Genomic DNA, 14,360 nt, shown 5'->3' with positions numbered 1-14,360 from the left:
AATAGCCCAAAAAAGGCGGGGGGGGGGGGGGGGGGGGGGGGGGAGGGGTTGTAGGCCTAGCAAGGAAGGGGTTAAATAGCCGCCTTTAGACCACACATTGGAAGAGTAAACCGCTAGACCGCCAACCAATGCAAAGGAAAGAGTGTGCCATACACAAATGCTGCCAGGGTATAAAACATGGTGGTCAGAGTTGAGTCGCTGCATAAGTACTTGCAAGCAGTATTACTGCTCTGTGAATCTGTGTGACAATTACGCAAAAGGTAATAGTGTCTCACACGTACAGTAAAAGTAACAATTCTAAAATTAATAAAACCCTCCTTGATCAACGTCACAAACAGTACATTCAGTCTTAATAAAAGTTCTAGGACGAATAAAATGGACTTAAAGAATTGAAATAAACCGGCAGTATCCACTGCTTTAAGCAAATATTAATACATGGGTAAAAACTAATTAACTAAATAAAGTAATACCCATTTGTTCAAGAATTAACCCATTTTTAATCTGAAATAGTCTTTGTCATGTTTTACAGGACCTTTGCTGTATCATCTACATGCCTATCTTTATAAAGACTCCAGTCATGCTTTGGCTCCTGTAGTCAAGCCAAATCCATGAGCTATCCCCATGAATTTTCTGGCTTGCCCACGCTTAAGTTACAGGGCGCGTTCTCAAGTAGAGCGGACTCCAAGATTAACATCGTTTCTCACTGACCTCCCATGGAATTGTCTGCAACCTTCTGAGGACCTGAGAGGTTTAAAATGCACTTTGAGGATTCTTTCGTGTGGACTCTAGGTCTGCCATTCCAGTGAAAGTGTGGCTTTTAATTTTTTTGCAATTACAAAAGCGGCACTTGTTTAAAGTATTAAATTATATAGCGTGTTAAAGTATGCATTTATTACCTGTCTGATAACATTTTAATAAGGATTTAATCAAACTATATAAGTGTGCAAGTAAAAAAAAAATGAAGGTTTAACCCAACAGAGAACCAAAAGGGGCACAGAGTTAAAAACAAAAAAAGGTACAATACTTGTAATACCATCAACGCTACTCAAGGTCCGACCCCTTTTTCTTCAAGCATAATGAAGTAGCAAAACTCTTACCGCACATTTGTGCATATATACCACAATTGAAAAGTGCAAAAAAAAAACAAAAAAAAAAACACCGGGACAAAGGAATGAAAGATATGCAAACTAAGATCGCAGATAAAGGTTTCTGGATTGTAAAGGGCACCTGACCAAGGGTAGTTTGAGAAATCGTCCACTACGTTCTTAGCTAGGTAACACAGATGTTCATTGCTCATGGTGTTCCACAGATAATCTCCTTTGGAAGGAGGTTTGTCCTTCCAGTACTCTCAGTGGCTATAGAACGGCAGAGGCCTCTTCCTTTTTAACCAGAAGGTTTGCATCAACCAAAGGCTGCCCAGTCATGAACCGAGTGGCAAAGAGGTGCCGGCAGGGGAGCAGGTTGGAGATGTAAATGGAGCAGCTGCATGAGATGAGGTTGGGGTCCATAACAAAGGTTGATACCCCGTCATTGAGAACAAAATTCATCATATTTTCACTAATGTCGTAAGTTCTGAGGTTGGCCAACGCCAACTCTTCTTCAATCAGGTGGGATTGCTCGGGCTGACAAACCTCCCGGTAACGCGCGGCCACTAGAGTATCATTAAAGAAACCCACCTCCACCTTGGAAGCATGCATATGCAGTAAGTCTTCAAGACACTGAGCCAAAGTGGGGAAAGGGCGTATTGCCCAGCTGAGTCTTTGCCGGTGCTGTTTAATAGCACTGTAGGTGTTAATGCCTTTGTTTGTACTATTAATAGAGAACTCAGCCCACAGGACTGAGCGAGGGTGCCAGTGCTCCAAGAAGTAGTTCATAAAGTGTTCAGAGACAACCTCTTTTAGCCTCTTCACTGCTCTATGATAACAATCCACTGACATGGATTGGACTACTTCACAGAGCAGAGGCTGAACTCGTTCATCACATAAAGTTCCTAACTCGCGGGCTTTTTTAGTTAGGGTCTCCAGGACCTGATGGCGGCAGATCCACACTCTGGACTGAGGGAGCACCTGCTGGATGGCGCTCAGCTCATCGACTTCTACTCCAACAATTATGTGCTGCACTTTATGTTTTAACTCTGGTGTTATCTGCAACAGAGATGCTATGGTTCCATGGAGAATGCAAGGTGTCACCCTCCGTGCTAGGCAGTGAGCGCATTCCCGTGCCAGCCCATCTCCATCCAAGCAGAGAACTGTATAGAGGTCAAACTCCTCATTGAAGTCCAAAATCCGGTCAAAGAACAAAGCACTTGGCAGACGCTGACAAAAGCGCAACATCTCACTGGTTTGAAAGTAGACCATCTTGACTGTAGAAGTGTCCTCCATAAACACCAGCTTCACTTTAGTTAAGGGATCTTCAGCAAAGAGCATTTGCAATGCACTGAGTATTTCCAGGATGTCAGTTTCCTGTGCAGAACAGGTAGATAGCAGACGCTTAACGTCTCGAAGTTCCAAGAACTGCCTGGAGATTATGTTGGTGACGTGCACAGGCAAGCATTGACTGGAGAGCAAGAAACCCTTCTTGTAGGTGTTGAACTTGATTGGGCAGAGGACATGATTATGAGTTAACTGGCACTCAGTGACCACAAGACAGTCTTTGTTCTGGCTGATGTTCAGGACGATCTTGGCACTGCAGTTCTTATTTCCACTCAACGCCCTGCAAGAGAAACAGGACATACAACTTGAGAAACGCCTTGCACAGTCGCAAATGATAAAAACTGACAATCACTGGAAATAGAATCACACAGAAAAGTACAAAGTAGACAACAGCAACAGAACTTATGCTGCCGGAACTGTGCCAAGCATGTATCATTTTATGTTATTTTACAATTGATAAAGCACCGCCTAACCTAGAGACAGTGGGGCACTCAAATGCAGAGAATATACACAAAAAATAAAAAAATGAACAAGTTAATCAATGTACGTGAAAACCACTTATCAAAAAGGTGAGATGTACATCTAAATGAGGGAAAAAAGACAAATTACAGAGTCAAACAATGAAAATAAATATTTAGACATGAGGAATATAAAAAGAGAAGCACTATCAACATAGTTCAAGACACACCCTTCTAAATATAGAGACAGAGTAGTATCGCTCTGTGAAATGACAATCTGATGGCAGGCAGGACAGAGTTCTATGTGACAGGGGAGGAGACGTAGAAAGCCCAGGCAGTGGTTTGGCATTTCAGCACTTAAAAAATTCACACATTTAAATTAAAGCACACCTCACACTAAAGGCAGCATTAGAACAGTATACCAGGCATACATGCGAGTATAAACATCAAAGACAATCAATCATTGGCAAAGTCAATAGGCCTTGCCTATGTGAGATCTATTGCCTTTGTCAATGGAGTGCGGGCTGTTATGGTATGGTATGGCCTTTCATTGTATAGCAGGTTATAGAATGTTGTAGCTTGTCATTGTATATTGTGGTATGCCATTCTATAGTATGTATGGTATTGCCGGTCTATGTATAGTATGGTATGGTATTGTATGGCCTGCCATTGTATCGGATGGTAAGGCCTATCATTGTAGACTATGGTTTGGTATGGTATGGCCAGTGTAAGGTATGGTATAGTAAATTACAGCACAGGCTGTCATTGTAGAATAAGGAATGGCCTGTCAATGTATGGTATGATTATGGTATGGGCTGTCATTTTATGATATGATACGGTATGGCCTGTCATTGTATAATATAGTATGGTATAGTATTGTATGGGCTGTCATTGTATCGTATGGCATGGTACAGTTTGTCATTGTATAGTATAATATGGTATAGCCTGTTATCGTACAGTACAGTATGGTATGGCCTGTCATTCTATAGTGAGGAATGGTATATTATATGGAATGGTATAGCATGGTCTGGCCTCTTGTATAGTATGACTTGTCATTGTAGAATATGGTATGGTCTGCTACTGTAAATATGACCTATTGTTGAATAGTATGGCTTGTCATCATATTGGGTGGTATGCTCTGTCATTGTATGGTATGACCTGTCGTATAGTATGGTATAGCTGATCATTGAATAGAATGGTAAGGTATGGAATGATATATGATATGATATATGATATATGGTATGGCCTGTCGTATAGTATAGCCGGTAATTGCATGTTATGTTATGGTATGTTACGGTATGGGTATAGTATAGTCATGGTCGTCATTCTGGAGTATGGTATGGTATGATATGATATGATCTGCCTTGTATGGTATGGCATGATATGGTCTAACGTCACTGAATAGTATGGTTTGGTTTAGCATGGCCTGCCATAGTGTGGCATAGTCATCAATTGTATGGTATGGTATATCCTGTCATTGTATGGTATGGTGTTACCTGTCACTGTATGGTGTGATATGGTATGACCTGTCAGTAGGCAGACACACACAACGAATGAGGATACAGAAATCCAAGAAGTAACACTTTTTGATTAGCTGTCAACAAACTACAAACAATGTTGTTTACATTAGTTGGCATAACGTAAGCAAGTGTAGTTTATTTTTATAGGGGTCATCCTAAAAGCATGGAACAATGTATATTTTTCTAGTTAGATATGTTTGTTTCAACTATGTATTTCATGTCCGGTCATGTGAAAGTGTATAATAAAAGGCATAAAAAGGAAATGTATGTTGGTAAATATTACGTAGTCCCTGTTCCTGCCATGCAATGGTAAGCCTTTGTTTTGAAGGACGCAATAAACGAAAATCAAGCGCACAGGCATATTAAAATAACATGTCGAGGGGAGGTGTAAATATAAACTCACACTTCTGTCTATTTCTGGGAGGGGCCTTATGTGACTGCATGTCAAACTTGAAAAGTGAAACTGATGTAAAGCCTTTTCGAAGGGCGTTTTGAAAGTAAAGCATGCATAAAAGTGATGATGCACCGAAAATTCACTGCATTTATTTGTACCCTGATTTGATGGTGAAACACTATTTTTAATTGTGAGACACTTAAAACAAGCACTTAATTCACGCCTCTATCACTGCAATGTAAAGAGCATAGTTAACTGCATAATTCTCCCCAAAAATAAAGCAATGTGTTGTTTAAGCATGTGTTTTGCAATTAAATCAAACAAACTTAGAATTAAAAGTAATGTTGCACCGACAATTGCGATTCTCATATTACCATGACTAGAGAATCTGGATTTCATTAAAGACACGGAGGCTGACATTATGCATTATTCCTTTAATGCAGTCCAAGCAGCCGCTCACATCACAATATTAAAAGGTTCCAGAATAGAATAGCTACACATGAAAGGCATGAGCCATCAACAATCTGCCTCTTTTAAATGTGGAGGAAAATAAGTTCATGAAACTTGAAACATCAAAACGATCTTCTAATGAGCAGGATGAAGAAGAAGGAAGAACAAAGGTAAAACCAAAGGCCAGGCGACACACAGTTCAGGAGCGTTACCTGAAAAGAGAAAGAAGTAAACATCTCTTGAATGCAAAAAATTGTGTCAAGCTTATCAAGCTAAAAGGAAAAAGAGATGAAACAAGTACTGTTAATAAAAAAGTACAGTAATAAACTGTAACAAAAACAGCATCAAATCATTGTAAGACCACCAAGGGGTGGGATGGGAGGGATAATGTCAGCCTCCGTTTCTTTAATGAAATCCAGATTCTCTAGTCATGATAACATGAGAATCGCAATTTCATTACAAGAACGGAGGCTACATTATGCATGTTGGTAGCTTTGTAAAACAACATCAGACATATGTTCAATAGGCTTGCAATATTGACGTGCAAATGTGCTATCATTTGACCAGTCAGCAGTTTGAGAAGGTCGTCCAACTTACCTCCAGACCAGAGAGATTGACTGGCCATAGCAACCCTCCAAGGGAGTGAGTTTGAAATTTCTTTAAGTCAATACCTGCTAAACTCATAACAGTCTTAACCCATCTAGCAATAGAGGTCGAGGTTATGCCTTTGTGGGGTTTAACAAAGGATATAAGTAATTGGTTAACATCCTGAGGGCGAAGAGCAAACATTCTGCGAGCATACTCTCTCATGCAGTCCACAACGCAAAGTTTTGGACATAAATCAAAACGTGGGTAAAAGATTGAATCTGACAGTCTTTGTTCTTCTATAAACCTCAAATTTGATTCCGAACATGTTATAAGATCTATTAGTAATCTCCAGGGCTTTGACATCCGAAACCCTTCTGCATGAGATTAGGCATAGTAGAGTAGCCACCTTAATGGAAAGGTTTTTTTTCAAGCCAGTTATTGAAAAGATCAAGGATTAGTTTGACATCCCAAAGACTTTCATATTTAGGTTTAGGAGGTCTTCTTAAACTAATGCTTTTCATCACTCTACAAACAATGACATTTTTACCTACCGTTTTACCATTGGCAAGGACATGACCAGCAGAAATAGCCGATCTATTGCAATTGATAGTTCTATAGCTGAGGCCTTTATCAAATTGTTTAACAAGGAAGTTAACTATGTCAACAATAGGTGCTTCCAAGGAATCCAGGTTCCTTTCCAGGCACCAACGTACCCAGATTCTCCATATGTTGTTATATCTGTAGTGAGTGCCTGGGGCCCAAGACTCTCTGAGGAGAGTTGCAGCCGTTACCGAAAGTCCTGAGATTTCATTGGATCTCCTCACACTCTCCAGGCAAGAAGGGTTAAACTCCTGTTCTGAATTAGGGGGTGAACTTCTCCGTCTGCAAGACGATTATCTAGGGTAGGAATTAAGAAGGGGGGGTTGCAAGCTAGTTCTAGAGTGGTGGGGTACCATTGTTGGGATGGCCAAAAGGGAGTTATTAGGACAAGGAAGCACTGATCTGTCTCACTATCTGAAGAACTCTTTGAATCATGGCAAAGGGAGGGAATGTGTACACCTTGGCTACTTTCCAAGATTGTAGTAAGACGTTGACTGCTAGAGCACCCGGGTCGGGCATCCAGCTGAAGTTGTTCTCCAGTTGGAAGGTTAGTCTGCTCGCAAATAAGTCTATCTCTAGAGGGCCCCAGATCTTGTTTAGGGTACTGAACACGGAAACGTTCAGTTTCCAATTGCTGTGATCTAACAGGAATCTTGAGTTCCAGTCTGCAGAGATGTTCGATTTCCCCGGAAGGTATTCCGCTTTGAGAGCGATCTTGTGTTCCTGACAGAACATCCAAAGTTTCTTTGCTAGATTCGAGAGGTCCGCAGATTTGGTGCCACCCAGACGATTTATATAGGCTACCGCTGACATGTTGTCCTTCTTTAGAATGACGGACCTCCCCTGGAGAGAGTGTTTGAATCTCATGAGGGCGTAATGCCCAGCTGTTAGTTCTAAATCATTTATGTGGTGAGATGACTCCTCTTGTGACCAGATACCACCAGTGTTCTGATTGAGAAGGCAAGCTCCCCAGCCATGAAGGTTCACATCTGATTCTAAAACAAACTCCAGTTTTGAACCAAAGATTGCTTTTCCGTTCCACGCGTCTAGGTTCTCGAGCCACCAGGCTAGTTCCGACTTGGCTTCTTGATCCAGATCCGATCTCCGTACCATAGGCCAGATCTTAGGGCTCTCGCCTTTACCCTTTGGAAGGCCCGATAGTTGAGGGGACCGGGAAAGATGGCTTGGATGGAGGAGGAGAGGAGACCCAGAAGTCTGGCTAGCTCTCTCAGAGATAAGTCTTGCTGTTTCAGGACGTGTCTTATTTCCTTTCTGATTTTGGTAACCTTTTTGAAAGATAGTAAAAGGAGACATTTCAATGTGTCTACTGTGAAACCTAGGAACTCCAGAGATCTGGAAGGGGACAGAATTGATTTTTCTTTGTTTATGATGAATCCTAAACTTTCTAGGAGATCCATCACAGTCTTCAGGTCTTTGGCTAGTTGTGAAGGATCTTGAGACATTATAAGAATGCTGTCTCAGTAAATGATTAAACGAATGCCCCTTATTCTTAGAGATGAGACAACAGCTCTCATGACCTTGGTGAAGCACCAAGGGGCAGAGGAGAGTCTGAAGGGGAGAGCCTGAAATTGGTAAAGGTGATTTTTCCAGACAAATTGAAGAAAGGGTTGGTGGGATTCGACCATAGGAATGGTGAAGTAAGCATCCTTTAGGTCCAGTTTGACTAGCCCGTCTCCCTCTAGAAGTAAATCCCTCAAGAAATGGATGCCCTCCATCTTGAAGTGTCTGTAAACCAAATATTTGTTTAGTTTTCTTAAGTTTATGACAGGTCTCCAACCTTTGTCTTTCTTTTTTACAAGAAAGAGTGTGCTTATAAATCTTAAAGTTTCTAATGGGAGCTCTATTATGGCTCCTTTCTATTATTTTTTGTTGCTCTGGAGAGAGAGGCAGGTCTCTTGGGAAAGAAGTTTGTAAAGGTATGTGAGTCAAATCTATCATAAACCTATTGACAGTGTTTAAGAACCAAGGATCTTGAGTGATCAATCTCCAATTGTGAAGGAAGTATTTGAGTCTGCCACCCACTTTTTGGGGGAAAGAAGGAGAATGGAGAGGGGAGAGAGTTCTCACTTGCAGGGTTGTTTGAGATGAAGGTTCCACGGGATCTAATCCTCTGATGCGTTGGCCTCTAATTCTCTGGGGGTAAAATTGAGGCACATTGTACTGTAGATACCCTCTTCTGAAACCACAGAATCTTGGAAATGGCCTTTGATTGAAGCAGCTCTTATCAATGTTTTTACTTCTTAAGTCTTTTACCCCTTAATTCAGTGATCTTGTCAGAGTAGGGGTATGAAATTTCTGAGATTTCGTCCTCATCAGGGAGTGCCATTTTAGAGGATATGATCTGACTCAAGGTCTCAAACATGCAGGATCTCAATTCCTTATGAAGGATTTTTTGCAGGGCTTCGTTGTCTAAGTTAGGAGTAGGGGCAGGAGCCTTGTCTGAGTCAGTCAGACATGGTATATAGGAAATGTTAACTTGTAAAAAGTGGTAAATCCCTTTAATGAAAGATAATTAGGGAGGATTTTCCTTAATAGTGACAAGGTTTATAGATGAAGGAATGTCAAGAGAATAATTCCTCTCTTATTATAATTAATTTTGTTATAGAATGTTGAAAAGGCGCGTTAAATGAGGATTTCCTGCTAAAACCCCCGTTTTTTATGAATAAGTTTGTAAAATAATAACTACTTGTGGATGAATTCCGAAATAATAAAAGGTATCAATGCACAGCCGTGTGGGAGCGCGCGGCCTGCATCGGTGGAAAGAGGTGAAAAACTGGAGTTAAAACAAGACATTAGGTAAGCTCATCATGGCATTAGGAAGTAGAACAAGGATGAAATTGAAGAATAATCGTTTACACAAAAAACAAAATATTAAGGTTCGATTAAACATCGAAAAATCTTTAAATATATTCAAACATTAGAAATAGTACATAAACTGAAAGAAAAGGCAGGTTAATCTGGTCCGTCACGAAAGGATGGGACTAGGGAAGGGGGTGCAGGGAGATCTCTGTAAATTGGAGATCGGTATAGAGGCAGTAGGAAGGGGGGGTGGGGTTAAGCCACACACACGAAAGCTTCAAAATAGAGATAAAAATTAATAATGGTAATGAAGGAAAATGAACTTATCTGCTTGGAGCCGCATTTAAAAGAGGCAGATTGTTGATGGCTCATGCCTTTCATGTGTTGCTATTGTTCTATTCTGGAACCTTTTAATATTGTGATGTAAGCGGCTGCTTGGACTGCATTAAAGGAATAATGCATAATGTCAGCCTCCGTTCTTGTAATGAAATCAAGTGTAAAAATAAATGAAGTACCTTGTAAGTATTTAACTCAGATTTACCAGTGCAACATTACTTTTCATTTTGAGTGTGTATGAATTCCTTTCAAAACATGCGCTTAAGCAAAGGCTTTATACCCCTTGATTTTCTTTGTTAACACGCACCCAAATAAAGTTTTTAGATTGCAGTGATAGAAGCGTAATTTAATTGTGCTTTTTAAAAGTAAATCTAGCCCACTCCGAAATACAAATATGCACATAATCCCCACAAACGCTCCGTCTTTCAGTAGTGCACGGCAATAATGAACTTTAATAACTGGACACGGATATCCATCTCATTTGAGGCCCTGGGGTGTGAGCATTCCTTTTCGATATTCTGAGGTCTCGCCTGACCCAGCGCTTGGGCGCTGGTCTGGCGAGACCTTAAGTGAGGGCTTCAAAAAATGCTACCGCCGGCTACAGCTTGCAGTGCATGTGCGCGGGCGGGCGCAAGCTGTGGCCGACAGTAGCATTTTTTCCCCCAGCTTTTTAGCCAGCTTGCTAGAACGTGCAAAAAGCACGCACGCTTGCGCGCGCATCCCTTGCGTGTTTTAGTGCGTCATCGTGATCACTTTCGCTTTCACAGCAATCATGATCGCGATGACTTTCGTGGCCAGTGCTTGATCCTCCTTTTTATTTTTATTTATTCCAGTTCGCGTGTCGCCTCTTTCTTCCTTTGCCCATCCAACCTCCGTTTTTGTTCTTCCTTTTTCGTTATATCTCCTGCCCCCTTTCCACTTAGTGTGCTTCCTTCCCCTCCCTTGTTCCTCCCCTCCTTCCCGTGTCCACCATGCAGTCCTTCCGCGTCTTACCTCTTTCCCCACATTTCTACCTGCGCCACCTCTAATCCTATAACCATCCTCCCCACTTTGCTGTCTCTTTCTACACGTGGTCTGTCTCATTTCCCTCGTTCTCTGACTGCCTTTGTCCGAGTACATCCTGATGCACATCACCACACGTCCCTCTCTTAACCTCTCTCTCACGCTCCTTCTCTCCTACACCACTCCCCCTCATTATACCATGCCATTGCACCTACTCGTCTACCCCCATCACAGCCTACGTCTCACTTCTTCCACATCATTACTTCCCCGCCCTTCCCTTTGCTCCCTCCCACCACCTTTACGCATCTTCAGGTGCACACTCTTAAGTGTGCACACACCCTTTTCATGCCCTGTACTCCCTTTCCTCGTGCCCCCTCTAGAGCAGCACTCTCTTTTAATGTTCTCTCCTCCACTTTCTTTCTTCCCATCACCTCTCTTTGCACCCATTTCTTACAATATCCCACCCTTGAGCCCCCTCCCTCACTTTCTTTTCTTCCCTTATTACGCTTCCACATTTAATTCTTTCACCTCTTCGCCTCACAGCCTTCCTCTTCTCCACTATTCCCTCGGAAGCCTTTTCTCTCCCTTTTCCTATGCTCGCTCACCCACTCTTCTCCCACCCTCCACTTCTCCAGCCTCCGTCTCATCCTCTCATCCGTATCTCATTGTTTTCGTCTCCACCGCCATCGTCTCATCTGTATCTCGTTATCTTCTCCACTCTCACCTCATTGTCCTTATTTTCTCTCCCTCTGCTTATCCGTCCTCATCTCCTTCTATTCTCCCTCACCCCTCTTTCTCATCTTCCGATGTTCTTTTCTCGCCTTGCAGCATCCTTCTACCCCTCTACCTGTGTAAAACCCTTCTCTTCTTCACACCTTTTATTCTCTCCCTGCTCGCTTCTAGCACGTTTTCCGTCCCCACCGCCACATATTCATCTACTCTCCCCCCTTTCCATCCTCCCTTCTCAACTCTTTCTGGCCTCACCCCGACCTCGCACCTTATTTCCTTCAGGACAGTCTGGATGCTTCACAGCTCACCTGGCCTCGCTAAACCACCCCCCCCCCCACCTCCTCATCTCTTTCTTGCCCCCTCTCCAGCCTCCCTCTCCTCTAGCCTCACTTCCCTCCCTGCCCTCCACATCTCTTTCTTGCCTCCCTCCTCTACAGCCTACCTCCCCTCTGGCCTCGCCCCCCCTCACCATCTCTTTCTTGCCCCCTCTACAGCCTCCCCCTCCTCTGGCCTCGCTACCTCCCCCACCCTCCTCATCTCTTTCTTGCCCCTCTCTTCTCCAGCCTCCCTCTCCTCTAGTCTCATTCCACTCCCATCTCTTTTTAGTTTCTTTCTTCCACCTACATCCTCACCCTTATCTCAGCCACTCCCCCCTCCATCCTTTTCTCCTGGTCCTTCTCTTCCACTCTTTATTCTCTCACCTCCCCATCTCTTTCCTGCCCCCTCCCCATGCTTCTCCATTTCTATTTTCTCTCCTTCCACAGCTTCTGCTCTTTCTGTACTTGCCCCTTCCTATCCTGCCTCACCTTATCACCTTTTAGGTCTCCACCCTCCATCTTCCTTTTTTTCCCATCGATGTTCACTCGTCTCCCCCCGCCCATCTATCATCTTTAGATCCCATTTCATCTCCTCTAGTATGCCCCCACTCTCCTTCCCCCCATCTAGTCCTCTCCGAAATCTGACACCTTCCTACTGCTGTCCTCACTTCACTTCAATTCCCCTTCACTTTCTCTTCTCTCACATTCTATCCCCACTGAACATCCTGTTCTCTTTATCTCTCTTTGCCTTCCTGGCACACTTCTCACTAATTTTACATCCCCTTTCCTCTTCTTTCCTCCTTCCATTCTCCTTCTCTACCTCTGCCCTCCCCAATCCCCACAACCACAACCACACACACACAACCACACACAATAACACAAACAACCACACACACAATAATACAACCACAACACACAAACACAACCACACACACCACAACACACAAACACACACAGAACCACACACACACACAACCACAAACCACTCACAACCACACACACCCACCCACAACCACACACCCACACCCAAACACACACCCACAACCACACACACACACACCCACAACCAACCAACCACCCACCCACAACCAACCAACCACCCACCCACAACCAACCAACCACCCACCCACAACCAACCAACCACCCACCCACAACCAACCAACCACCCACACACAACCAACCAACCACCCACACACAACCAACCAACCACCCACACACAACCAACCAACCACCCACACACAACCAACCAACCACCCACACACAACCAACCACCCACACACAACCAACCACCCACACACAACCAACCACCCACACACAACCAACTACCCCCCACACACACACACAACACACACACACACAAACAGTTTTTTTGGCTGTCAGCATAAATACGCTGTCACCAAACACGATGAACACCTCGAGAACGTTTGGGAAGTCACCCCCAACTTTGAAACCACTTGCTGTTGCAGAGTGTGTGCTGTACACATGGCAATACCTTGACACAGCAGACTGTTGTAAGGAATGCTTTGAGCCTCAGAGGCTGACAAACCTCAGTCTGTGCATTAGTTCACCCCGTCTTGGCACTGCATAAAAACTGGGTGCTCACTGTCCAGCATGAAGTGAGACATTGTGATCGGGGCTGGAGATGCTGTTTAGCAATCTGCTTAGAACATTGTGTTTCATTTAGGGCATTAAACATAAAGGAGCACTAGCAACGCTGATAAAATGAATTTCATTTTGAGTGGTGACTAAAACTTTTTTAAAAGCCTGCAGTACTGAAACAAGCATTTGCAATGCAATAGGTATCACATTTGCAAAAGTTTCAGCTATTGTCATTGTTTATGACAATGCCTTTATCTATTTTATAACACAAACACATAAATAAATGGCATCATTTACAATGCCAATAGCTAGTGTTGCATTATTTTTAGCAATGCCAACTGCGCACACTTTTATAATGCGAGACCTATTGCATTGCAAATGCTTGTTTTGGGGGTCTCTGGGATACATCCGCTCCCCAAGAGTAGCCCTACTCTGAAGAAACACACTTACAGATTCCACTGAGCAAAGTGAAAATCAGCGGGCAGTCCTAATTTTCGACCTGCAGGGTAGCCAGTTCACAACAAAAACAAAGCAACCTAAAATGGGGGAATACGCAAAAACAAACAGCGAAGAGGGAGGTGGTTGGGGGACGGAACCGGCGCCCTCAGAAAACAGTATCTGACATTTGATCGCTTTAAATGTACAGCAAATTTGACGAGATAAGGAAAAGATTTACAGGCCTGTTTACAGAAATGGCGTTTGGAGAACACAAGGCCTTGTATGAAGTGCTCAAAAACAATTAAAAAGGAAGTTTCTAAAACATTTGCTAAAATGGGAGCTGTGGATGAACAGTAGTAACTGGTGCATGTTCTCAGGAGGGCTAAAAGCAGGAAAAGGTATGATGAATGCATGCTATGGACAAATGGGTACAAAGAATAGGAGAAAGACAATTAAGCCAGCAAATGGGAAGGGTCTGGCCGGGATGAAGCCCACGAAGTACATACATGTCTCAACAAGACAGCACTTGCGCTGTTTAGCCGAGATCTAAAAAGGATAAACCGAAGAAGGTCTGCAGTCAGACCGGCAATGTAAATCTCTGTCGCAACTCTGGTCTATCAGGACGGTTTCAAAACTCTGGCACTGTACTAGAAAAGCATCGGGTGTATTGCTCTTGT

General features: G+C 43.1%; 1 protein-coding gene across 2 annotated transcripts in view; it reads right to left on the bottom strand.

The window, feature by feature from the left end:
* Nucleotides 1-473: 473 nt before the first annotated feature.
* LOC146809784 (uncharacterized protein ZSWIM9-like) overlaps nt 474-14,360 on the bottom strand; it is a 323,831-nt gene continuing 309,944 nt past the window's right edge. For both annotated transcript variants that reach the window (XM_085616631.1, XM_085616632.1), the window contains exon 9: nt 474-2,712. In XM_085616631.1, coding sequence (XP_085472757.1) covers nt 1,356-2,712 — 1,357 coding nt within the window. In that variant the 3' untranslated portion in view covers nt 474-1,355. The remainder of the gene's footprint in view (nt 2,713-14,360) is intronic.

This window comes from Triturus cristatus, chromosome 7 (assembly GCF_964204655.1).
Source record: "Triturus cristatus chromosome 7, aTriCri1.1, whole genome shotgun sequence".
Classification (NCBI taxonomy): Eukaryota; Metazoa; Chordata; class Amphibia; order Caudata; family Salamandridae; genus Triturus; species Triturus cristatus.
This window is presented reverse-complemented; position numbering and strand designations above follow the sequence as displayed.